The 26,215-nt window shown below is 45.8% G+C and overlaps 1 protein-coding gene across 1 annotated transcript in view; it reads left to right on the top strand.

Moving 5' to 3' along the window:
• LOC121546134 (potassium voltage-gated channel subfamily C member 1-like) overlaps positions 1 to 26,215 on the top strand; it is an 82,474-nt gene that overhangs the window by 43,221 nt on the left and 13,038 nt on the right. The window contains exons 2-4 of the mRNA XM_041857170.2: positions 16,367 to 16,510; positions 19,134 to 19,926; positions 21,201 to 21,425. Coding sequence (XP_041713104.1) covers positions 16,367 to 16,510; positions 19,134 to 19,926; positions 21,201 to 21,425 — 1,162 coding nt within the window. The remainder of the gene's footprint in view (positions 1 to 16,366; positions 16,511 to 19,133; positions 19,927 to 21,200; positions 21,426 to 26,215) is intronic.

Below are 26,215 nucleotides of genomic sequence, written 5' to 3'. Positions count from 1 at the left end.
ACGCCTTCCAGACCCTAGACGTAAACTGGGGACCCCGGTCAGACACTATGTCCTCTGGCACCCCGTAGTGCCGGAAGACGTGAGTAAAAAGGGCTTCCGCAGTTTGCAGGGCCGTGGGGAGACCGGGCAGAGGAAGGAGGCAGCAGGCTTTAGGAAAGCGGTTCACAACGACCAGGATGGTGGTGTTACCCTGAGAGAGGGGAAGATCAGTTAGAAAATCGATCGATAAGCAGGACCATGGCCGTTGTGGAACTGTAAGGGATGTAACTTACCCGCTGGAAGGTGCCTAGGTGCCTTACTCTGGGCGCACACCGAGCAGGAGGAGACATACACCCTCAAGTCCTTAGCCAAGGTAGGCCACCAGTACTTCCGGGTAAGGCAGCGCACTGTACGACCGATGCCTGGGTGACCAGAGGAGGGGGACGTGTGTGCCCAATAGATAAGACGATCACAGACACTAGACGGCACGTACCGAAGCCCAGCTGGGCACTGAGGTGGAGATGGCTCTGTGCGTAACGCCCGCTCTATGTCCGTGTCCACCGCCCACACCACCGGCGCCACAATACAGGAGGCCGGGAGTATGGGGGGTTATCAATGGGCCGCCTCTCCTCTGTGTCATACAGCCGTGGCAGTGCGTCTGCCTTCACGATCTTAGTGCCTGGTATATAGGACAGCGTGAAATCAAACCAGGTGAACAACAAGGCCCACCTGGCCTGGCGAGGGTTCAGCCTCCTCGCTGTCCGGATGTACTCCAGGTTACGGTGGTCAGTCCAGATGAGGAAAGAGTGTTTAGCCCCCTCGAGCCAGTGCCTCCACGCTGTCAGGGCTCTGACAACAGCCAACAGCTCCCGATCACCAACATCATAGTTCTGCTCTGCCGGGCTGACCTTCTTAGAGAAGAAGGCACAGGGGCGGAGCATTGGTGGCGTGCCCGAGCGTTGGGATAGGACAGCGCCTACCCCTACCTCGGACGTGTCCACCTCCACTACGAACGGCAATGAGGGATTGGGATGGACCAGTACCGGGGCTGAGGTGAACAGAGCCCTCAGGGTACTGAAAGCACTGTCAGCCTCAGCAGACCAGCGGAGCCAGGACAGCCCACCCTTCAACATAGAGGTGATGGGGCTGCGACCTTGCCAAAGTCCCGGATAAACCTCTGATAGTAATTAGCAAAGCCAATGAAGCGCTGCACCTCCTTAACCGTGGTTGGAGTCGGCCAATTACGCACGGCTGAAATGCGGTCTCCCTCCATCTCCACACCTGAGGTGGTGATGTGGTATCCGAGGAAGGAGACGAATTGTTGGAAGAACAGACATTTTTCTACCTTGGCATACAGGTCATGCTCCAACAGTCGCACAAGCACTCTGTGAACCAGGGACACATGCTCGCCGCGCGTAGTGGAATACACCAGGATGTCATCGATGTAGACCACCACACAGCGAACAAGCATGTCCCGAAACACCTCGTTCACAAAGTACTGGAAGACTGATGGAGAATTCATCAACCCGTACGGCATCACCAGGTATTCATAATTCCCAGTGGTGGTGCTAAATGCTGTCTTCCATTCGTCCCCTTCCCGGACAAGCACCAGGTTGTACGCACTCCTGAAGGGGGGGGGGATGAGCACGGTGGAGGCATTGTCTGGACTATCGGAAACAGCTAGACACCAACCCTGACACTCTCGCAACCACCCCGTGAGAGCCCTCTGCGGCCATGAAAAGGTGGGGTCATGTAGTGCTAGCCAGGGAAGGCCCAACACAACAGGGAAATCAAGGGACTCAATAATATGAAACGTGATTTGCTCATTATGGTCCTCCTGCGCAATCATAGTGACTGGTGCGTAAACCTCCCTAACAAAACCTGACCCTAATGGTCGATTGTCAAGTCCTTTGACGGGCAATGGAATAGACAGGGGAACCAATGTAATACGTAGACTAAAGGCTAAAGACCTGTCCATAAAGTTCCCAGCTGCGCCTGAATCTACCAGTGCCTTAAACTGGGGAACTACCGTGTAATCAGGGAAGTTGATGTGGAGGGTTAAATGCGCAGCAGAGGGCTCTGAACGAGTGTGGGTTTGTGCTACCTGGGGTGACGCGAGAGTGCCCTGCCTGCCGCCTCCAGAACCAGAAGAACTCTGACGACATCATGCAGCAGAATCTCCTCTTCTGCCACAAGAGTGACACTGGAGCTGTCGTCCTCTGTTCTCCCGGAACACTGCACCACCCAGCTCCATCGGAACGTGAGCCGGGGTGAGGGGGGGTGAAACGGGCAGGCCCCTTTCCAGGATGTCCTCTCGAAGCCAGCAGGTTGTCCAACCGGATAACCATGTCCACCAGTTGGTCGAAGGTCAGAGTGGTATCCCGGCAGGCTAGCTCCCTTCGGACGTCCTCACGCAGGCTGCATCGGAAATGGTCAATGAGGGACCGCTCGTTCCACGAGGACCCAGCCGCTAGGGTTCTAAACTCCAGGGCAAAATCTTGCACGGTCCTCGTCCCCTGCCTCAGATGGAACAGACGCTCGCCCGCCTCTCTTCCTTCGGGGGGATGATCAAAGACTGCACGGAAGAGGCGAGCAAACTCTCCGTAGCTGTCCAACGCATCTCCTCCTTCACTCCAGACCGCGTTGGCCCACTCCAGGGCTTTCCCCGAGAGGCAGGAGACGAGGGCGGACACCTTCTACCGCTCCGATGGAGCAGGGCTGATGGTGTTGAAGTAGAGGTCCAGCTGCAGGAGGAAACTCTGGCAGCGGGGAGCTTTCCCGTCGTATTCCCTCGGTAGAGGCAGGTGAATACCCCTGGTTGCTGGTGTGTGGATTACTGGATCCGGTCGCACAGCTGGTTCCGCAGGGTCGGATCCTCTCCTCTCCAGGCGCTGGACGGCCTGGAGAACCCGATCCATCGCTTCGCCCAAGCTGGCTAACAGACCCGCTCAATGGCTCCAGGTATATTCCCCGCTCCTTCAGACTCCATGCTGTTTGGGTGTGTTATTCTGTAACAAGGTGAGTAGGACGGAGCCAGGCACAGGAGGTGTCAATCAAAGAAAAGGGTTTATTTGGCCAATACAGTGCGACTTAAATGCGTACTGGAAAAAACAAAACACACGTGAATATCCCGGCGATAAAAGTAACATAATGCTCAACACGAGCTAGCGACACCTCCACATGGAACAATAACACACAAAGACATGGGGGAGCAGAGGGAATAATTATACAGAGACTGATGAGGGGATATGTACCAGGTGCCCGAACAAGGAGATGAGGCAGCCCTGGAGGGAGTCGTGACAGTGCGGCCACAGATTGAATTTCTAGATAATTGTCTAATTGAATCAAAGCGGCGATTGAAGCGGTCACTAAGAGACCAAAGTTGTGAATAGGCCACCATAATTCAACATTCAGCATTATTAAATTGAATAAATTATGCAGACAAACCTATCCATCTATAGTAAGTGCCATTCCCCGACACAGATTCAAGTCGAATTCACTCTCAGTCTGCGTCACAAATTGCACCCTATTTTCTATATAGTGCACTACTTTTGACCAGAGTACTACTTTTGACCCGCGTAGGGCTAGGGAATAGGATGCCATTCGGGACACAGCCTCAGTCGTCATCACCATGTCAAAATAGTCCATTCATACATAGAGCTGTGCTTTCCTAGTATATATGATTTAAGGGTGGTCCTCTGTAGCTCAATTGGTAGAGCACGGCGCTTGTAACGCCAGGGTAGTGGGTTCGATCCCAGGGACTCACCCATACGTAAAAATGTATGCACACATGACTGTAAGTCGCTTTGGATAAAAGCGTCTGCTAAATGGCATATTATTATTATTATTATATTGTGTGCATGCATAGCATAAAAAAACAAAAAAACATTGTAAAGTGGTTATCCCACTGGCTATAAGGTGAATGCACCTATTTGTAAGTCGCTCTGGATAAGAGCGTCTGCTAAATGACGTAAATGTAATAGCGTTATTGAAGTGATGAGGTTTCACATACTGTAAATTTTACAGTATCTTATCGTACTGGTCTTACTGTATACGCTCACTTTACTGTAAATCACTTTGTGTCTTATTATTATCATTCTTATATTGATCACATAAATGATTATGATGGGCAGCCGGCTGTGCAATGGAGGTCAGTGTCTCTACAGACGTGATACAAGCATCCCAGTTCAACGGAGGTCAGTGTCTCTACAGACTTGATACAAGCATCCCAGTTCAATGGAGGTCAGTGTCTCTACAGACGTGATACAAGCATCCCAGTTCAATGGAGGTCAGTGTCTCTACAGACGTGATACAAGCATCCCAGTTCAACGGAGGTCAGTGTCTCTACAGACTTGATACAAGCATCCCAGTTCAATGGAGGTCAGTGTCTCTACAGACGTGATACAAGCATCCCAGTTCAATGGAGGTCAGTGTCTCTACAGACATGATACAAGCATCCCAGTTCAACGGAGGTCAGTGTCTCTACAGACATGATACAAGCATCCCAGTGTCATATATGACTGTGTTATTATCATTAGTGACGAGTAGTGCAATTAGAAAGAGTTACAGAAGCTCCTCAGACATGTTATTTAACCAGAGAGACTAGAGTGCGATATGAAGGAGTACGACTCGAAGGACCAGTCTGATAAATAATGGAATGGCCTTTTTTAAAGTAACTTTACAGACAAATTATTTAACCAGGGGGTGACAATGGTCCCGTGTAGCTCAGTTGGTAGAGCATGGCGGTTGCAGTGCCAGGGTTGTGGGTTCGATTCCCACGGGGGACTAGTATGAAAATGTATGCACTCACTACTGTAAATCGCTCTGGATAAGAGCGTCTGCTAAAGGACTAAAATGTAAATGTAATGGAACAGAGTATTGAGCTGGCCTTCATCCTCCATAGAAATTGTTTGTTCTATGATTACATATCACGATCACAAAGATGTACATTGTGATTGGATGAAGTAGTTTTACTGACAGGCTTACCAGAGAACGGTGTATTGAGCTGGTGTTCTCCAGAGAAATGTGGCCCCGTTTAGCTCAGTTGGTAGAGCACGGTGCTTGCAACGCCAGGGTTGTGGGTTCGATTCCCACGGGGGGGGGGCAGTATGAAAAAATAAATAATGTATGCACTCACTAACTGTAAGTTGCTCTGGATAAGAGCGTCTGCTAAATGACTAAAATGTAAATGTAAAGGACCTCTGTCTAAAGGATGACAATATTTGACAGCCAACACCATGCTGTTGTTTATGTTACTGCTACCTGGTGTTCTCTCAGCTCCCTACTGTAATGCCACCAAGTCACTGTTAACCTGGTGTTCTCTCAGCTCCCTACTGTAATGCCACCAAGTCACTGTTAACCTGGTGTTCTCTCAGCTCCCTACTGTAATGCCACCAAGTCACTGTTAACCTGGTGTTCTCTCAGCTCCCTACTGTAATGCCACCAAGTCACTGTTAACCTGGTGTTCTCTCAGCTCCCTACTGTAATGCCACCAAGTCACTGTTAACCTGGTGTTCTCTCAGCTCCCTACTGTAATGCCACCAAGTCACTGTTAACCTGGTGTTCTCTCAGCTCCCTACTGTAATGCCACCAAGTCACTGTTAACCTGGTGTTCTCTCAGCTCCTACTGTAATGCCACCAAGTCACTGTTAACCTGGTGTTCTCTCAGCTCCCTACTGTAATGCCACCAAGTCACTGTTAACCTGGTGTTCTCTCAGCTCCCTACTGTAATGCCACCAAGTCACTGTTAACCTGGTGTTCTCTCAGCTCCCTACTGTAATGCCACCAAGTCACTGTTAACCTGGTGTTCTCTCAGCTCCCTACTGTAATGCCACCAAGTCACTGTTAACCTGGTGTTCTCTCAGCTCCCTACTGTAATGCCACCAAGTCACTGTTAACCTGGTGTTCTCTCAGCTCCCTACTGTAATGCCACCAAGTCACTGTTAACCTGGTGTTCTCTCAGCTCCCTACTGTAATGCCACCAAGTCACTGTTAACCTGGTGTTCTCTCAGCTCCCTACTGTAATGCCACCAAGTCACTGTTAACCTGGTGTTCTTTCAGCTCCCTACTGTAATGCCACCAAGTCACTGTTAACCTGGTGTTCTCTCAGCTCCCTACTGTAATGCCACCAAGTCACTGTTAACCTGGTGTTCTCTCAGCTCCCTACTGTAATGCCACCAAGTCACTGTTAACCTGGTGTTCTCTCAGCTCCCTACTGTAATGCCACCAAGTCACTGTTAACCTGGTGTTCTCTCAGCTCCCTACTGTAATGCCACCAAGTCACTGTTAACCTGGTGTTCTCTCAGCTCCCTACTGTAATGCCACCAAGTCACTGTTAACCTGGTGTTCTCTCAGCTCCCTACTGTAATGCCACCAAGTCACTGTTAACCTGGTGTTCTCTCAGCTCCCTACTGTAATGCCACCAAGTCACTGTTAACCTGGTGTTCTCTCAGCTCCCTACTGTAATGCCACCAAGTCACTGTTAACCTGGTGTTCTCTCAGCTCCCTACTGTAATGCCACCAAGTCACTGTTAACCTGGTGTTCTCTCAGCTCCCTACTGTAATGCCACCAAGTCACTGTTAACCTGGTGTTCTCTCAGCTCCCTACTGTAATGCCACCAAGTCACTGTTAACCTGGTGTTCTCTCAGCTCCCTACTGTAATGCCACCAAGTCACTGTTAACCTGGTGTTCTCTCAGCTCCCTACTGTAATGCCACCAAGTCACTGTTAACCTGGTGTTCTCTCAGCTCCCTACTGTAATGCCACCAAGTCACTGTTAACCTGGTGTTCTCTCAGCTCCCTACTGTAATGCCACCAAGTCACTGTTAACCTGGTGTTCTCTCAGCTCCCTACTGTAATGCCACCAAGTCACTGTTAACCTGGTGTTCTCTCAGCTCCCTACTGTAATGCCACCAAGTCACTGTTAACCTGGTGTTCTCTCAGCTCCCTACTGTAATGCCACCAAGTCACTGTTAACCTGGTGTTCTCTCAGCTCCCTACTGTAATGCCACCAAGTCACTGTTAACCTGATGTTCTCTCAGCTCCCTACTGTAATGCCACCAAGTCACTGTTAACCTGGTGTTCTCTCAGCTCCCTACTGTAATGCCACCAAGTCACTGTTAACCTGGTGTTCTCTCAGCTCCCTACTGTAATGCCACCAAGTCACTGTTAACCTGGTGTTCTCTCAGCTCCCTACTGTAATGCCACCAAGTCACTGTTAACCTGGTGTTCTCTCAGCTCCCTACTGTAATGCCACCAAGTCACTGTTAACCTGGTGTTCTCTCAGCTCCCTACTGTAATGCCACCAAGTCACTGTTAACCTGGTGTTCTCTCAGCTCCCTACTGTAATGCCACCAAGTCACTGTTAACCTGGTGTTCTCTCAGCTCCCTACTGTAATGCCACCAAGTCACTGTTAACCTGGTGTTCTCTCAGCTCCCCTACTGTAATGTCACCAAGTCACTGTTAACCTGGTGTTCTCTCAGCTCCCTACTGTAATGCCACCAAGTCACTGTTAACCTGGTGTTCTCTCAGCTCCCTACTGTAATGCCACCAAGTCACTGTTAACCTGGTGTTCTCTCAGCTCCCTACTGTAATGCCACCAAGTCACTGTTAACCTGGTGTTCTCTCAGCTCCCTACTGTAATGCCACCAAGTCACTGTTAACCTGGTGTTCTCTCAGCTCCCTACTGTAATGCCACCAAGTCACTGTTAACCTGGTGTTCTCTCAGCTCCCTACTGTAATGCCACCAAGTCACTGTTAACCTGGTGTTCTCTCAGCTCCCTACTGTAATGCCACCAAGTCACTGTTAACCTGGTGTTCTCTCAGCTCCCTACTGTAATGCCACCAAGTCACTGTTAACCTGGTGTTCTCTCAGCTCCCTACTGTAATGCCACCAAGTCACTGTTAACCTGGTGTTCTCTCAGCTCCCTACTGTAATGCCACCAAGTCACTGTTAACCTGGTGTTCTCTCAGCTCCCTACTGTAATGCCACCAAGTCACTGTTAACCTGGTGTTCTCTCAGCTCCCTACTGTAATGCCACCAAGTCACTGTTAACCTGATGTTCTCTCAGCTCCCTACTGTAATGCCACCAAGTCACTGTTAACCTGGTGTTCTCTCAGCTCCCCTACTGTAATGCCACCAAGTCACTGTTAACCTGGTGTTCTCTCAGCTCCCTACTGTAATGCCACCAAGTCACTGTTAACCTGGTGTTCTCTCAGCCCCCTACTGTAATGCCACCAAGTCACTGTTAACCTGGTGTTCTCTCAGCCCCCTACTGTAATGCCACCAAGTCACTGTTAACCTGGTGTTCTCTCAGCTCCCTACTGTAATGCCACCAAGTCACTGTTAACCTGGTGTTCTCTCAGCTCCCTACTGTAATGCCACCAAGTCACTGTTAACCTGGTGTTCTCTCAGCTCCCTACTGTAATGTCACCAAGTCACTGTTAACCTGGTGTTCTCTCAGCTCCCTACTGTAATGCCACCAAGTCACTGTTAACCAGGTGTTCTCTCAGCTCCCTACTGTAATGCCACCAAGTCACTGTTAACCTGGTGTTCTCTCAGCTCCCTACTGTAATGCCACCAAGTCACTGTTAACTTCTACAACTCCGTTAGATAGATTTATCATCTCCCACAAGCTTAGTCAAGTACTGTTTTGTGGGTCTGGGAACACACAAAACAATAAAAACTCAAACAAACAAAAACATAGTTAAACGTCAATTAAAAACACAACACTAAATCTTCCTCCACTATAACTAAACACAACAACCTCTGAATACCCCATATGCTAATAAACACCCCAGTGTTATTAACCAGTTTGTAATAGGAAAACTCAACCCTCAGTCTCGCTGCCAACATCCCCTCCAGCATGCCCACCACGTCCACAGACCCCTGTCCCCGAATACTGTTCTTTTGTGTCTTCCAAATTGCTAATTTAGCTGCCCCTGACACAAGGTTAAGTAAGATAACTACACCCCTTCGACTAAACCTGTACTTTGGCCCAAATATAAACAGTTGGGAAGAGAGAACCTCTCCCAGAGCTGAGAACCAACTAGTGATCAGGTCAATCATCCCGACCAATCTGAGACACTGTAAAAACAGATGTGCCAGAGTTTCAGACTCAGCACAGAATGGACACCCCTCCCCAACAGCAGGATCCAGGTGTACCAGATGCATGTTGGTGGCTATAGCTCCATGTATTATCCTCCATTGGAGGTCAGCTGTCCTCTTATCAATAGGCAGTTTATATAAAGACAGCCTTTTGGGAGGCACCTGGACCAAACACAGCCGCCCACCCCTTCAAGGGTAGAAGCACGGGACACTTTTACACACTACCAGTCAAAAGTTTGGACACACCTACTCATTCAAGGGTTTTTCTTGATTTTTACTATTTTTACATTGTAGAATAATAGTGAAGACATCAAAACTATGAAATAACACATATGGAATCATGTAGTAACCAAAAAAGTGTTAAACAAATCAAAATATATTTTATATTTGAGATTCTTCAAATAGCCACCCTTTGCCTTGATGACAGCTTTGCACACTCTTGGCATTCTTTCAACCAGCTTCACCTGGAATGCTTTTCCAACAGTCTTAAAGGAGTTCCCACATATGCTGAGCACTTGCTGGCTGCTTTTCCTTCACTCTGCTGTCCGACTCATCCCAAATCATCTCAATTGGGTTGAGGTCGGGGGATTGTGGAGGCCAGGTTATCTGAGGCAGCACTCCATCACTCTCCTTCTTGATAAAATAGCCCTTACACAGCCTGGAGGAGTGTTGGGTCATTGTCCTGTTGAAAAACAAATTATAGTCCCACTAAGGCCAAACCAGATGGGATGGTGTATCGCTGCAGAATGCTGTGGTAGCCATGCTGGTTAAGTGTGCTTTGAATTCTAAATAAATCACAGACAGTGTAACCAGCAAAGCACCCCCACACCATAACACCTCCTCCTCCATGCTTTACGGTGGGAACTACACATTCGGAGTTCATCCGTCCACCCACTCCGCGTCTCACAAAGCCACGGCAGTTGGAACCAAAAATCTCACATTTCCACCGGTCTAATGTCCATTGCTCGTGTTTCTTGGCCCAAGCAGGTCTCTTCTTCTTATTGGTGTCCTTTAGTAGTGGTTTCTTTGCAGCAATTCGACCATGAAGGCCTGATTCACGCAGTCCCTTCTGAACAGTTGATGTTGAGATGAGTCTGTGCCCCTCTGTCTCTACGTGTAGGCCATCTATCTGATGCTGTCTGGTCCAAACAAGTATGACATTGTTGCCGCCCGTAGCATTGAATGCAAGGGAAGCCAGTGAGCATTATAACGGCTATAGCCAGCTAGCTAAAATTGGCCCTTTCCTAAATTAGCCATGGATGGAGATAGGGATTTGGACTTGTGGTTTTACCTCATTCTCCATACTGGCCAATGATTATAAAGGTGATTCTGATCCTACCATTAATTCATACATTGTGCCCCTGGCCTGAGAGGATGGATGTTAAAAATGTAGCTAGATGTAGAAGGCTAATGGTAACTAGCTAACGTTGCCCATGAATGGAAGTTAGGCTAGCGAGCAAGCATTTTAGCCAAGTAGCCTAGGACAACAAAAAATAAAAGAGTCTACTTAATGACAAAGTGATAGACCATTTCATCAACATGAAAGAGAGGAGGATGGCATTGGTGTTTCTCTCCAAGTAGGGTGAGTCAACATGTTTTTCTACTTGCACGAACACGCACACAGAAATCAGAACCATGGACAACCACATCATATTTAGCTTATTGGACTAAATCGTTTTTTGGTATCTTTTAGTTGTCACTGTGTTAGACTAAGCAGAGGTGATTTGATGATGTTGAAGTTGAAATGGTGGAATAGTGGAGGCAGCTCCTGTTTTCTTTGCAACTTGCGGTAACTCTCTGTCGTTCTAAATCAGTAGTTGTTTAGTGGTCAGAAAATGTCGGAAACATTAACTTATTTGACCATGCTGTAGGTCATGTAACTGTCTGTTCCTGTACCATGCAATATGCTTTGTGGACTTCACTGGACAGAGGTTGCTATCCGGTTTTTGTGATAAAACAAAGGTGTGGTTGAATTTAATATGCCTGATAATGTCTTATTGTCTCGGCCTTTAGGCTTATGTATCACAGTGTCAAGGCATATGAACTAACAGGTTATAGAGCAAACAAACAATTATCACAGCACATAGGTTGTAATACTAGGTTATAATACTAGGTTGTAATACTAGGTTGTAATACTAGGTTGTAATACTAGGTTATAATACTAGGTTATAATACATAGGTTATAATACTAGGTTATAATACTAGCTTATAATACTAGGTTGTAATACTAGGTTATAATACATAGGTTATAATACTAGGTTGTAATACTAGGTTGTAATACTAGGTTATAATACTAGGTTATAATACATAGGTTATAATACTAGGTTATAATACATAGGTTATAATACTAGGTTATAATACTAGGTTATAATACTAGGTTATAATACATAGGTTATAATACTAGGTTATAATACATAGGTTATAATACTAGGTTATAATACTAGGTTATAATACTAGGTTGTAATACTAGGTTATAATACTAGGTTGTAATACTAGGTTGTAATACGGCTCCTGCTACTGATAGGCACCAAGAGCTGCATATCATAGAGTCTCCTCAACATGCACCTGTTAGTCAGACTGATGGTTCTGTTTTAATTATCTGTCTGGCTGTCTGGCTGTCTGTCTGGCTGTCTGTCTGTCTGGCTGTATGTATGGCTGTCTCTGGCTGTCTGGCTGTCTATCTGTCTGGCTGTCTGTCTGGCTGGCTGTCTGTCAGTCTGGCTGGCTGTGTGATCTCTGTCTGGCTGGCTGTGTTGTGTCTCTGCTAGGAGGTTATTGGTGAAGGGACACAATGGAAACATCTGCATGAGTTTAGCTGGTGTTTGTGTGTGTGGACAGACTGTAGGTCTGCAGGATCTCTCAGTGCAGTGTAGTAAGTACTGTGGAAATCTGTTCAGACCACAGATAAATATGCTTGCCACTGGTACTCTCAAGAGCCATACTCAACGTTTCACGTTCTGAAAGACAAAGAGGAGCAGACAGACAGGGAGGTAGGGAGGCAGACAGGGAGGGAGGCAGGCAGACAGGGAGGCAGGCAGACAGGGAGGCAGGGAGACAGACAGGGAGGCAGGCAGGCAGACAGACAGGGAGGGAGGCAGGCAGACAGACAGGGAGGCAGGGAGGCAGGCAGACAGACAGGGAGGCAGACAGACAGACAGGGAGGCAGGCAGGCAGGCAGACAGACAGGGAGGCAGGCAGGCAGACAGGGAGGCAGACAGACAGTGAGAGAGGCAGACAGGCAGACAGACAGACGGGGGGAGGCAGACAGACAGACAGGGAGGGAGGCAGACTGGCTGTCTTTGTCCTCTGGCTGGCCCCACACCTCCACAGATCCACACTCCTCTGTTGTGCAGGAGAAACCCCAGGGACCTGCACTCTCTGTGGGGCAGAAGAGGGCCTTGTGAGTGACCCCTGGGGCTAGAGACCCAGGAGACCCTGCATTACACACACTGATGAATGTTGTTATGATGATATGGGCTCAGATAGGAGATGTTCTGTGGATATTTGTCTTGCCATCCCAAGATTGATGGCACTCATTGTGCGATCAAAAGTCATACTTATTATAGTTCCCAGACCCTAGACTCCAGAGACCAGAGAGACTAGAGACCAGGGAAGGGACCAGAGACCAGGGACCAGAGAGACCAGGAACCCAGGTCCAGAGCCCAGGACCATGGACCAGAGACCAGGGACCCAGGGACTAGGGACCCAGAGACCAGGGACCAAGCGACCAGAGACCAGGGACCCAGAGACCAGGACGCCGGACCAGAGACCAGGGACCCAGAGACCAGGGACCAGGACCAGGGACAAAGTAGAGCCAGGACCTGGACCCAGAGACTAGGGACCCAGAGACCAGGGACCAAGTACCAAAGACCAGAGACCAGGGACCCAGAGACCAGGGACCAGAGACCAGAGACCAGGGACCCAGAGACCAGGGACCAGAGACCAGGGACCAGAGACCAGAGACCAGGGACCAGAGACCAGGGACCAGAGACCAAGGACCAAAGACCAGGGACCAGAGACCAAAGACCAGGGACCAGAGACCAAGTACCAGAGAACAGGGACCAGAGACCAGGGACCAGAGACCAAGGACCAGAGACCAGGGACCAGAGACCAGGGACCAAGTACCAGAGACCAGGGACCCAGAGACTAGGGACCCAGAGACCAGGGACCAAGTACCAAAGACCAGGGACCCAGAGACCAGGGACCCAGAGACCAGGGACCCAGAGACCAGGGACCCAGAGACCAGAGACCAGGGACCCAGAGACCAGGGACCCAGAGACCAGGGACCCAGAGACCAGAGACCAGGGACCCAGAGACCAGAGACCAGAGACCAGGGACCCAGGGACCCAGAGACCAGGGACCCAGAGACCAGGGACCAGGGACCCAGGGACCCAGAGACCAGGGACCCAGAGACCAGGGACCAGAGACCAGGGACCCAGAGACCAGGGACCCAGAGACCAGGGACCCAGAGACCAGGGACCCAGAGACCAGGGACCAGAGACCAGGGACCAAAGACCAGGGACCCAGAGACCAGGGACCCAGAGACCAGGGACCAGAGACCAGGGACCCAGAGACCAGGGACCAAAGACCAGGGACCCAGAGACCAGGGACCAGAGACCAGGGACCAAAGACCAGGGACCCAGAGACCAGAGACCAGGGACCAGAGACCAGGGACCCAGAGACCAGGGACCCAGAGACCAGGGACCAGAGAGCAGGGACCCAGAGACCAGGGACCAGAGAGCAGGGACCCAGAGACCAGGGACCCAGAGACCAGGGACCCAGAGACCAGGGACCAGGGACCCAGAGACCAGGGACCCAGAGACCAGGGACCCAGAGACCAGGGACCCAGAGACCAGGGACCCAGAGACCAGGGACCAGAGACCAGGGACCCAGAGACCAGGGACCAGAGACCAGGGACCAAAGACCAGGGACCAGAGAGCAGGGACCCAGAGACCAGGGACCCAGGGGACCCTCCCTCTGCTGCTTTACGCTAACTGATGAATGTTGTAATGATGATAAAGGAACTAAAGCTTTTGTTGTGGAGATGTACTTTAGATGTCTTTCCATCACAATGTTTTATTCCATCAATAAAGATTGCTGGTTTTCATTCAAAAAAAAAAAAACACATCAAAAATGTGATGTACCCATAATGATGGAGCAGTTAATCATTTAGCCTTTAGTGTGGTTTAGCCTTTAGTGTGGTTTAGCCTTTAGTGTGGTTTAGCCTTTAGTGTGGTTTAGCCTTTAGTGTGATTTAGCCTTTAGTGTGGTTTAGCCTTTAGTGGGGTTTAGCATTTAGTGTGATTTAGCCTTTAGTGGGGTTTAGCCTTTAGTGTGATTTAGCCTTTAGTGTGGTTTAGCCTTTAGTGTGGTTTAGCCTTTAGTGTGGTTTAGCCTTTAGTGGGGTTTAGCCTTTAGTGGGGTTTAGCCTTTAGTGTGGTTTAGCCTTTAGTTGGGTTTAGCCTTTAGTGTGGTTTAGCCTTTAGTGGGGTTTAGCATTTAGTGTGATTTAGCCTTTAGTGGGGTTTAGCCTTTGGTGTGGTTTAGCCTTTAGTGTGGTTTAGCCTTTAGTGTGGTTTAGCCTTTAGTGGGGTTTAGCCTTTAGTGGGGTTTAGCCTTTAGTGTGGTTTAGCCTTTAGTGGGGTTTAGCCTTTAGTGTGGTTTAGCCTTTAGTGTGGTTTAGCCTTTAGTGTGATTTAGCCTTTAGTGGGGTTTAGCCTTTAGTGGGGTTTAGCCTTTAGTGGGGTTTAGCCTTTAGTGTGGTTTAGCCTTTAGTGGGGTTTAGCCTTTAGTGGGGTTTAGCCTTTAGTGGGGTTTAGCCTTTAGTGTGATTTAGCCTTTAGTGTGGTTTAGCCTTTAGTGTGGTTTAGCCTTTAGTGGGGTTTAGCCTTTAGTGGGGTTTAGCCTTTAGTGTGGTTTAGCCTTTAGTGGGGTTTAGCCTTTAGTGTGGTTTAGCCTTTAGTGTGGTTTAGCCTTTAGTGGGGTTTAGCCTTTAGTGTGGTTTAGCCTTTAGTGTGATTTTGCCTTTAGTGTGATTTAGCCATTAGTCAACTAGCTACTCATCACAGCATTGGGTTGGTTATGATGTGGCCACAGTACGGAGGTTGACAAATGTCACTATCGACAATCAACACATCTGAAAATGGGCTGTTTTCATATTCCCTTGTGTAGTCTGTAGTTGCATTCCAAATGGCACCCTTTTTCCTATATAGTGCACTTCTTTGGACAAGAGAGCCCTATGTGCCCTGGTCAAAAGTAGTGCACTATGTAGGGAATAGGTGTGCAATTTGGGACGGCTTTGTTACTGTGAGAGGACTCTGGGGTTATTGGTGTTGACTATATCATCCTGGACAGATTGTATTACCTCTCGACTGTGCTCCTCTCTGCTCCTCAGGCAGCTGGTTAAATACGTGTATGTGCCATCAATGCCATTCAGGCACTTAGTACCTGCCATCTCTACATTCAGCCCTCCCACACAAATCAATCAGCAGTACAGTACATTGTTTGGATTTATTTACAATGCTAACACAAACACAATGCTAACACAAAACGCAATGCTAACACAAACACAATGCTAACACAAACACAATGCTAACACAAAACGCAATGCTAACACAAAACACAATGCTAACACAAAACACAGACAGACAGATTTATTGTGGGAAGTGAGCAGGAAAGCAGGTGAATGGTGGGCCTTTCAGTGGTGAAACTGAGTTTAAGGTCAGAGTAGAGCTGGGTGATATGGGCATAAATCCATATCACGATAAATTGACTGAATTATCACAGTAATGATACAGTTAACGATAAATTCATAACGTTCATGTGTATTTTAATCACCCTTAAAACTACTACTACTACTTTGAATGTTGTAGCCATCAATTGTCCAGTTAGCAATAACCCCATATTAGTAGACTTATTAAAATGTTCGATTAAAGGCTGCTTATTGTTATTATCGGTATCAGTAAAAAGTACTTGATAAATGGTTGATTCAGTCGGTATCGATCATTTTCTGTTTATCATCCCAGCTTTAGGTCAGAGGCAGAGCAGACCTGCCATGGTTGTCTTCTGTAAACAGTTTAACTAAGGGCTGCAGTTGAGTTGTACTATAAAGGCACTTTGAGTGTTACTATTGAGTTCTACCATAAAGCCACTTTCTGAAAACTGCTGGCTTTATAAATACATTTCAGTGATTGGTTAATTGAGTGATTGGTTAATTGAGTGATTGGTTAATTGAGTGATTGGTTAATTGAGTGATTGACTGGTTGATTGTCTTGTTTCAGGGCATAGCGTTTGCCTCCCTCTTCTTCATTCTGGTTTCCATCACTACGTTCTGTCTGGAGACCCACGAGTACTTCAACGACCTGCAGAACCGCACGGAACATGTGGTGGTGGGGAACCACACAGAGGAGGTAGTCTCAGTGGAGGTAAGAGAGAGGGATCCTCATTGTCAATTGACCAAGTACTATGATCCTGTCCAGAAAGAACCCAGAGCCTGTACCCCCTAGCCTCCCGTGGAGATCTGAGAGTGGACAGGTGAAAGCAATATGATGATAATTTCATTGTTTTTGGATAGGGACCTAAACGTATTGGACCTTTTTTCTATGTATTGTACTGCATTGTACTGCATTGTACTGCATTGTATTGTACTGTATTGTATTGTACGGCATTGTATTGTACTGTACTGTATTGTACTGCATTGTACTGTATTGTACTGCATTGTACTGTATGGTACTTTACTGTATTGTACAGTCGTGGTCAAAGGTTTTGAGAATGACACAAATATAAATGTTCACAAAGTCTGCTGCCTCAGTTTTTATGATGGCAATTTGCATATACTCCAGAATGTTATGAAAAGTGATCAGATGAATTGCAATTCATTGCAAAGTCCTTCTTTGCCATGAAATGAACATAATCCCAAAAAAACATTTCCACTGCATTTCAGCCCTGCCACAAAAGGACCAGCTGACATTATGTCAGTGATTCTCTCGTTAACACAGGTGGGAGTGTTGACGAGGACAAGGCTGGAGATCACTCTGTCATGCTGATTGAGTTAGAATAACAGACTGGAAGCTTTAAAAGGAGGGTGGTGCTTGAAATCATTGTTCTTCCTCTAACCATGGTTACCTGCAAGGAAACACGTGCCGTCATCATTGCTTTGCACAAAAAGGGCTTCACAGGCAAGGATATTGCTGCTAGTAAGATTGCACCTAAATCAACCATTTATCGGATCATCAAGAACTTCAAGGAGAGAGGTTCAATTGTTGTGAAGAAGGCTTCAGGGCACCCAAGAAAGTCCAGCAAGCACCAGGACCGTCTCCTAAAGTTGATTCAGCTGCGGGATCGGGGCACCACCAGTGCAGAGCTTGCTCAGGAATGGCAGCAGGCAGGTGTGAGTGCATCTGCACGCACAGTGAGGCGAAGACTTTTGGAGGATGGCCTGGTGTCAAGAAGGGCAGCGAGGAAGCCACTTCTCTCCAGGAAAACATCAGGGACAGACTGATATTCTGCAAAAGGTACAGGGATTGGACTGCTGAGGACTGGGGTAAAGTCATTTTCTCTGATGAATCCCCTTTCCGATTGTTTGGGGCATCCGGAAAAAAGCTTGTCCGGAGAAGACAAGGTGAGCGCTACCATCAGTCCTGTGTCATGCCAACAGTAAAGCATCCTGAGACCATTCATGTGAGGGGTTGCTTCTCAGCCAAAGGAGTGGGCTCACTCACAATTTTGCCTAAGAACACAGCCATGAATAAAGAATGGTACCAACACATCCTCCGAGAGCAACTTCTCCCAACCATCCAAGAACAGTTTGGTGACGAACAATGCCTTTTCCAGCATGATGGAGCACTTTGTCATAAGGCAAAAGTGATAACTAAGTGGCTCGGGGAACAAAACATCGACATTTTGGGTCCATGGCCAGGAAACTCCCCAGATCTTAATCCCATTGAGAATTTGTGGTCAATCCTCGAGGCGGGTGGACAAACAAAAACACCCAAATTCTGACAAACTCCAAGCATTTTATGCAAGAATGGGCTGCCATCAGTCAGGATGTGGCCCATAAATTAATTGACAGCATGCCAGGGCGGATTGCAGAGGTCTTGAAAAAGACGGGTCAACACTGCAAATATTGACTCTTTGCATAAACTTAATGTAATTGTCAATAAAAGCCTTTGACACTTATGGAATGCTTGTAATTATACTTCAGTATACCATAGTAACATCTGACAAAAATATCTAAAAACACTGAAGCAGCGAACTTTGTGAAGACCAATACAAAACTTTTGACCACAACTGTACTGTATTGTCTTGTATTTTTGTATTATGGCCAACGTTTTTAAGCACATTTTAGAGACCAAATGAATTTAGATCATAGATAGATTAATAGATTGATACTTCAATGATCCCTACATTGAAATTCAATAATCTGTATAATCTAATCTAATGTATAATCTAATTTAATGTATAATCTAATGTATAATCTAATCTATTGTATAATCTAGTCTAATGTATAATGTAATCTGTAATCGAATCTAATGTATAATCAAATCGAATCTATAATCTAATGTAATCTATAATCTAATTTTATGTATAATCTAATGTATAATATAATCTAATGTATAATCTAATGTATAATCTAATCTAATGTATAATCTAATGTATAATCTAATCTAATGTATAATCTAATCTATAATCTAATGTAATTTATAATCTAATCTAATGTATATTCTAATCTAATGTATAATCGTATCTAATGTATAATCTAATCTAATGCATAATCGAATGTAATGTATAATCTAATCTATTGCATAATCTAATGTAATGTATAATCTAATCTAATGTATAATCTAATGTATAATCTAATGTATAATCTAATCTAATGTATAATCTAATGTATAATCTAATGTAATTTGTAATCTTATCTAATGTATAATCTAATCTAATGCATAATCGAATGTAATGTATAATCTAATCTAATGTATAATCTAATGTATAATCTAATCTAATGTATAATCTAATGTATAATCTAATGTATAATGTGATCTACTCTAGGTGGTGACCAAGCCCATTCTGACCGTGGTGGAGGGCGTTTGTGTGGTCTGGTTCACCTTGGAGTTCTTCGTCCGCATCGTGTGCTGCCCCGACAAGCTGCTCTTCATCAAGAACATGTTAAATGTCATTGACTTCGTGGCTATCCTGCCCTTCTATCTGGAGATGAGCCTCAGCGGTCTATCCTCTAAAGCAGCCTCCGACATCCTGGGGTTTCTACGAGTAGTCCGCTTCGTCCGGATCCTCCGGATCTTCAAGCTGACCAGGCATTTTGTCGGTCTGAGGGTTCTCGGCCACACATTAAAAGCCAGCGTCAACGAGTTCTGCCTGCTTATCGTCTTCCTGGCATTGGGCGTCCTCATCTTCGCCACAATGATCTACTACGCAGAGCGGATAGGGGCCCAACCGGATGACCCCCGCGGCTCTAAACACACCCACTTCAAGAATATCCCTATCTCCTTCTGGTGGGCCGTGGTCACCATGACTACCCTGGGCTACGGGGACATGTACCCCCAGACGTGGCTGGGCATGATGGTGGGCGCTCTGTGCGCCCTGGCGGGGGTACTGACCATCGCCATGCCCGTGCCTGTTATTGTCAATAACTTTGGGATGTACTACTCCCTGGCCATGGCTAAACAGAAGCTGCCTAAGAAGAAAAAGGCGCACAACCCGAACCCGGACGCTCCCACGGACACGGCCTCGTTCGGGAAGTCCGTCACTAACTCTCCCAGGGACAGTACTCAGAGTGATACGTGTCCGCTGGCTGCAGAGGAGAATATCAACAGGAACCGCTCAGGTTAGACCAATTCGAATTAGAATCTGAATACAAATTCAATGTTTTGGCACTAATATCACTCCATACTCTACTGATTCCTCACACTGTCACTTCACGCTTATGTTTCTGAAGCATTGATATGAGAAAATCAGCTAGAACCACTCAGGTCAGACACATTACATTTTTGTTGGCAGCAATATCACTCCATACACCATGCCGTACTTAACCCCCCCCCCACCACTATATTTACCTTGATGTTTTTGAAGCGTCAGTATGATATACCATAATCCACAGTGATAAGTGGATGTTACATTATTCAGACCATCAACCAATTCCACTCATTCACACTCAGACCTCATTCAACCTTTTCAAACCACTACTCCACTTACAGTATACATCAAACTGAATCATTGTATACTAACCGACGCCTTAATGATAAATGGATTTACCATTTAATTTATACCATCACTCATTTTACCCATTTTAAACTCAAATTGAAGGTATCAGTAATGAATACTACAGTAGTGCATTTTTTTTCACCAATAGGTATTAGATGCTGTAGTATTTGCGGTGTTGTTTTACAAATGGGAAAATAGAGCTCTAGCTTTTCTACTGTAATCATGTACTATAGTACATTGTCCAAATACATTCATGGGCTTAAATCATTTTCCAATAAATGGAATTTGCCCAGGGAGAAAATGGTGTTTTCACAGTAGCATTACACTGCGGCTCTGTAGCTCAACCTTCTCTCTAAGGCCTGAGGGGATGTTGAGTAAAGTCTTTGGCATTTACTGTCAGCTTGGCCCTGTGTCTCCTGCAGACCTGGGTTCAAATACTACTCAAAATATGTCCAATAGTTTTGGGCGTTTGATCTAGCCTGCCTGGAGTGTCAGATGGGCGGGGTTAGCAGTTTGTGGGAATAATCCATTGGTTCGATTGCGCCAGGCAAGCTCAATCAAGCCCAGCTAAAGTATTGAATTTATTACAAATAGTATTTTGAACCCAAGGTCAGGGCCGGCTTGTATTCACAAAGAGTCTCAGAGTAGGAGTGCTGATCATGGATTAATGGAATAAGATGACATGAGCAGGACAGAGGGACAGCACCCCTAGTCTGAGACCCTTAGTGGGAGATATGGGCAAAATGGCGACACCAACACCGACTCTGTCAGAGATTGCTGATCTAGGATCAGTTTAGCCATATATACCTTAATGAATAAGATGACATGGACAGGGAGGACCTGATCCTAGATCCTACGCTTTATGAATCAACTCCTGTCCTCCTGTCCTCCTGTCAGACTCCAAGCAGAACGGAGACGCCAACTTGGCTGTGTCGTCGGATGATGGCTGCAGCCTGACCCAGCCCCTGTCACCCAGCGAGAGGTGGAACCTACGGCACGGCCACGGCCGCAAACACGCCCGGTCGGTCAGGGGGAACAACGTCACCAAGAAAGAGGCAACCTGCTTCCTGCTCACCTCTGGAGACTTCTCCTGCGCCGGTGGAGAGCACACCATACGCACTGGTAGGTTGACCCACATACAGGTACGCAGGCAGAGACACTCCTCTCTCTCTCTCTGAAACACGGAGCCCTCCATCCACAACCATACACTACCAGTCAAAAGTTTGGACACACCTAATCATTGAAGGGTTTTTCTTTATTTTTAATATTGTAGAATAGTAGTGAAGACATCAGAACTATGAAATAACACATATGGAATCATGTAGTAACCAAAAGTGTTAAACAAATCAAAAATATATTTTATATTTGAGATTCTTCAAAGTAGCCACCCTTTGCCTTGATGACAGCTTTGCACACTCTTGGCATTCTCTCAAACAGCTTCATAAGGTAGTCACCTGGAGTGCTTTTCCAACAGTCTTGAAGGAGTTCCCACATATGCTGAGCACTTGTTGGCTGCTTTTCCTTCACTCTGCGGTCCAACTCATCCCAAACCTTATCAATTGGGTTGAGGTCGGGTGATGTGCAGCACTCCCATCACTCTCATTCTTGGTCAAATAGCCCTTTACACAGCCTGGAGGTGTGTTTTGGGTCATTGTCCTGTTGAAAAACAAATGATAGTCCCACTAAGCCCAAACCAGATAGGATGGTGTATCGCTGCAGAATGCTGTGGTAGCCATGCTGGTTAAGTGTGCCTTGAATTCTAAATATATCACAGACAGTGTCACCAGCAAACCACCATCACACCATCACACCTCTCCAGTGCAGTTGATGTTGAGATGTGTCTGTTACTTGAACTCTGTGAAGCATTTATTTGGACTGCAATCTGAGGTGCAGTTAATTGCCGATTTCTGAGGCTTGTAACTCTAATGAACTTATCCTCTGCAGCAGAGGTAACTCTGGGTCTTCCTTTCCTGTGGCGGTCCTCATGAGAGCCAGTTTCATCATAGTGCTTGATGGTTTTTGCGACTGCACTTGAAGAAACTTTCAAAGTTCTTGAAATTTCCCGTATTGACTGAGCTTCATGTCTTAAATTAATGATGGACTGTCGTTTCTCTTTGCTTATTTGAGCTGTTCTTGCCATAATATGGACTTTGTCTTTTAATAAATAGGGCTATCTTCTGTATACCAACCCTACCTTGTCACAACACAACTGATTGCCTCAAACGCATTAAGAAGGAAAGACATTTCACAAATTAACTTTTAAGAAGGCACACCTGTTAATTGAAATGCATTCCAGGTGACTACCTCATGAAGCTGGTTGAGAGAATGCCAAGAGTGTGCAAAGCTGTCATCAAGGCAAAGGTTGGCTACTTTGAAGAATTTCAAATATAAAATATATTTTGATTTGTTTAACACTTTTTTGGTTACGACATGATTCCATATGTGTTATTTCATAGTTTTGATGTCTTCACTATTATTCTACAATGTAGAAAATAGTAAAAAGAAAAGAAAAACCCTTGAATGAGTAGGTGTGTCCAAACTTTTGACTGGTAGTGTAGGTCCTACACACAACACACACTCTGAATTAGAAGAATGGATGGTTATGAATGGTAACTGTGAATACAATGACAAAGGAGGCTGCAGGCTAGAGGTCAATAGGTTGAAACCTGGAAAACCTCAAAGCCATACAACTCATTGTATCCATTATTCAGAACCCTCTTATCCTCACCATGACAACCATGACAACCCTGACAACCCCCAGTAGAATAAGAGGAGTTATTTAGTCATGTTTCACCTGAAGCTTTACAGGAAAATCTATTGATCAGCTTTACATCAACAGTGAGGCACAACTTAACCTCTGTGGGAATAACCCTTAGATTAGTACAATGAGGCACAATTTAACCTCTGTGGGAATAACCCTTAGATTAGTACAATGAGGCAGAATTTAACCTCTGTGGGAATAACCCTTAGATTAGTACAATGAGGCACAATTTAACCTCTGTGGGAATAACCCTTAGATTAGTACAATGAGGCACAATTTAACCTCTGTGGGAATAACCCTTAGATTAGTACAATGAGGCACAATTTAACCTCTGTGGGAATAACCCTTAGATTAGTACAATGAGGCAGAATTTAACCTCTGTCAGGGCCTGTAGACCCAGGTCTGGTAACAGCCAGCTTCAGAACTAGCATCATTTACATTTTTACATTTCACTAATTAAGCAGATGCTCTTATCCAGAGCGACTTACAGTAGTGAGTGCATACATTTTCATACTGGTCCCCCGTGGGAATCAAATCCACAACCCTGGCGTTGCAAGTGCCATGATCTACCAAGTGAGCCACACGGGACAGTGTGTATGTCTCTTTCCCTGTCCTCCCCTCTATCTCTCTTGATTTGATAAATGTGTTTGTGGTGGTAGGCTATACATCCTCAGGCCTACAACACCAACCCACCTTTTTAGTGGCTTCAATTGGTGGAAATGGTATGGCAAAATGTAGGTCTATCATTCAGATGTTATGACTAGCCTGCTTTCAAACAGGATGCTTCAAGGCAGTGAATGAGACAGAAAATATGTTAAGAGTAGATTTGCTAACGTTTGTATTGTAATAATAAATAATAATAATAATTTGACTGTATGCTTTCTCAGGTGAATACTAATAACACAATAAGATTTATTTTTTTTGGGGTGTATGATTCAGTGTTTTATCATTTAAATAAATAATTTGATTTGAAACAAGAGGCAATGAACAAGACAGAGAGAGACAGAAAATCCTCTTCCTATAATTCCCTTCATTACCAGCTGGCTGTCAAAACTGGCAGCAATCATTCTCTGGTTGAATAGGCCTGCTGCTGCCTGGCACATACACACACACACACACACACACACACACACACACACACACACACACACACACACACACACACACACACACACACACACACACACACACACACACACACACACACACACACACACACACACACACACACACACACACCCTGTGTAACGCATCTCATCACATCACAGCTCCTCAAAGCCCCCAGAGCCTAGAGTGACAACCAGACTCTATATTTGGATGTAATGGATTCATTTTTCACATCCTGAACAAACATTTACCACCCATTAGCATCCGGAATCTTATCTACTGATGGGGGTGTGTGTGTGTGTGTGTGTGTGTGTGTGTGTGTGTGTGTGTGTGTGTGTGTGTACAGTGGTTCCTGGAGAAGTGGGGTATACTCTAATTTTGCGAACATTTCCAAAACGACCCGCCCGATAAACAGTGACATACACTCTGAATGACCTAAAATGATCAATCCCATATTGGTCTTTCATAGTCAGGCCAACCCAATCTGAGTAGGGGCAGAGTGAGTAGTGTTGGAGGAGAGCGAGAGAGTTGCAGTGAGATTAGTTAGTAGGCCTACTATTGAAACGCACACACTACCGTTCAAAAGTTTGGGGTCACATAGAAATGTCCTTGTTTTCAAAAGAAAAGCAATTTTTTTGTCCATTAAAATAACAGCAAATTGATCCGAAATAAAGTGTAGACATTGTTAATGTTGTAAATGGCTATTGTAGCTGGAAACAGCTGATTTTTTTTAGGGAATATCAACATAGGCGTACAGAGGCCCATTATCAGCAACCATCAGTCCTGTGTTCCAATGGCACGTTGTGTTTGCTAATCCAAGTTTATCATTTTAAAAGGCTAATTGATCGTTAGAAAACCATTTTGCAATTATGTTAGCACAGCTGAAAACTGTTGTGCTGATTAAAGAAGCAATAAAACTGGCCTTCTTGAGACTAGTTGAGTATCTGGAGCATCAGCAATTGTGGGTTCGATTACAGGCTCAAAATGGCCAGAAACAAAGAACTTTCTTCTGAAACTCGTCAGTCTATTCTTGTTCTGAGAAATGAAGGCTATTCCATGCGAGAAACTACCAAGAAACTGAAGATCTCGTACAACGCTGTGTACTACTCCCTTCACAGAACAGCGCAAACTGGCTCTAACCAGAATAGAAAGAGGAGTGGGAGGCCCCTGGTGCACAACTGAGCAAGAGGACAAATACATTAGAGTGTCTAGTTTGAGAAACAGACGCCTCACAGGTCCTCAACTGGCAGCTTCATTAAATAGTACCCGCAAAACACCAGTCTCAACGTCAACAGTGAAGAGGCAACTCCGTGATGCTGACCTTCTAGGCAGAGCTGCAAAGAAAAAGCCATATCTCAGACTGGCCAATAAAAATAAAAGATAAAGATGGGCAGTCTGAGATATGGCTTTTTCTTAGCAACTCTGCCTAGAAGGTCTATACACTAATGTATTTGTCATCTTGCTCAGTTGGGGGTTTCAGATTTGGTTTCTGCTCTCAAAGTCTCTTTTTGAATAGAAAACAACACAATTGGATGTTCTAAGTAAGTCCATAACAATGCTTAAACCACATCAGAAGACCACTTTTGAGGTCTGGGAAAAATTCAAGAAATTTAGAATTTACCCTATAAGTTACCCTTTAATTCAAGTGCACAGGCACATGAGATGGAATGTGCAAAACAAATGGCCACTGGATTTATGAAAATAATCATGATATCATTGTGCCAGGTAGGCATAGGCTACTTTGTAGCTAGTTTACATTTAATTGAGAAGGTTTTTTGGAAAGCCTTTCCATCTACCAGAAGACGGTTCCCACTGGGCAAAAACTGATTGAACCAACGTTGTTTCCACCTCATGACAACCCAAACAAGGCAACAGTAAACATGTCTTCCCCCATGAACGATGCAGCGCCCCCCTTCGGCCAATCAGTGTAATCTTGTAAATGCCGGATCACTATGGCAAGACGCATCGCTCAAGTTTTGTCAAAATAGGGCCAGTAGTGTCTGACATATCGCGTGGGTTAGCTAGACTCATATCCCTGAGCATG

The sequence above is a fragment of the Coregonus clupeaformis genome, chromosome 30 (genome assembly GCF_020615455.1).
Source record: "Coregonus clupeaformis isolate EN_2021a chromosome 30, ASM2061545v1, whole genome shotgun sequence".
In the NCBI taxonomy this organism is placed as follows: Eukaryota; Metazoa; Chordata; class Actinopteri; order Salmoniformes; family Salmonidae; genus Coregonus; species Coregonus clupeaformis.
The sequence above is the reverse complement of the archived record's forward strand: the minus strand, read 5'-3'. Positions and strand labels throughout refer to the sequence as shown.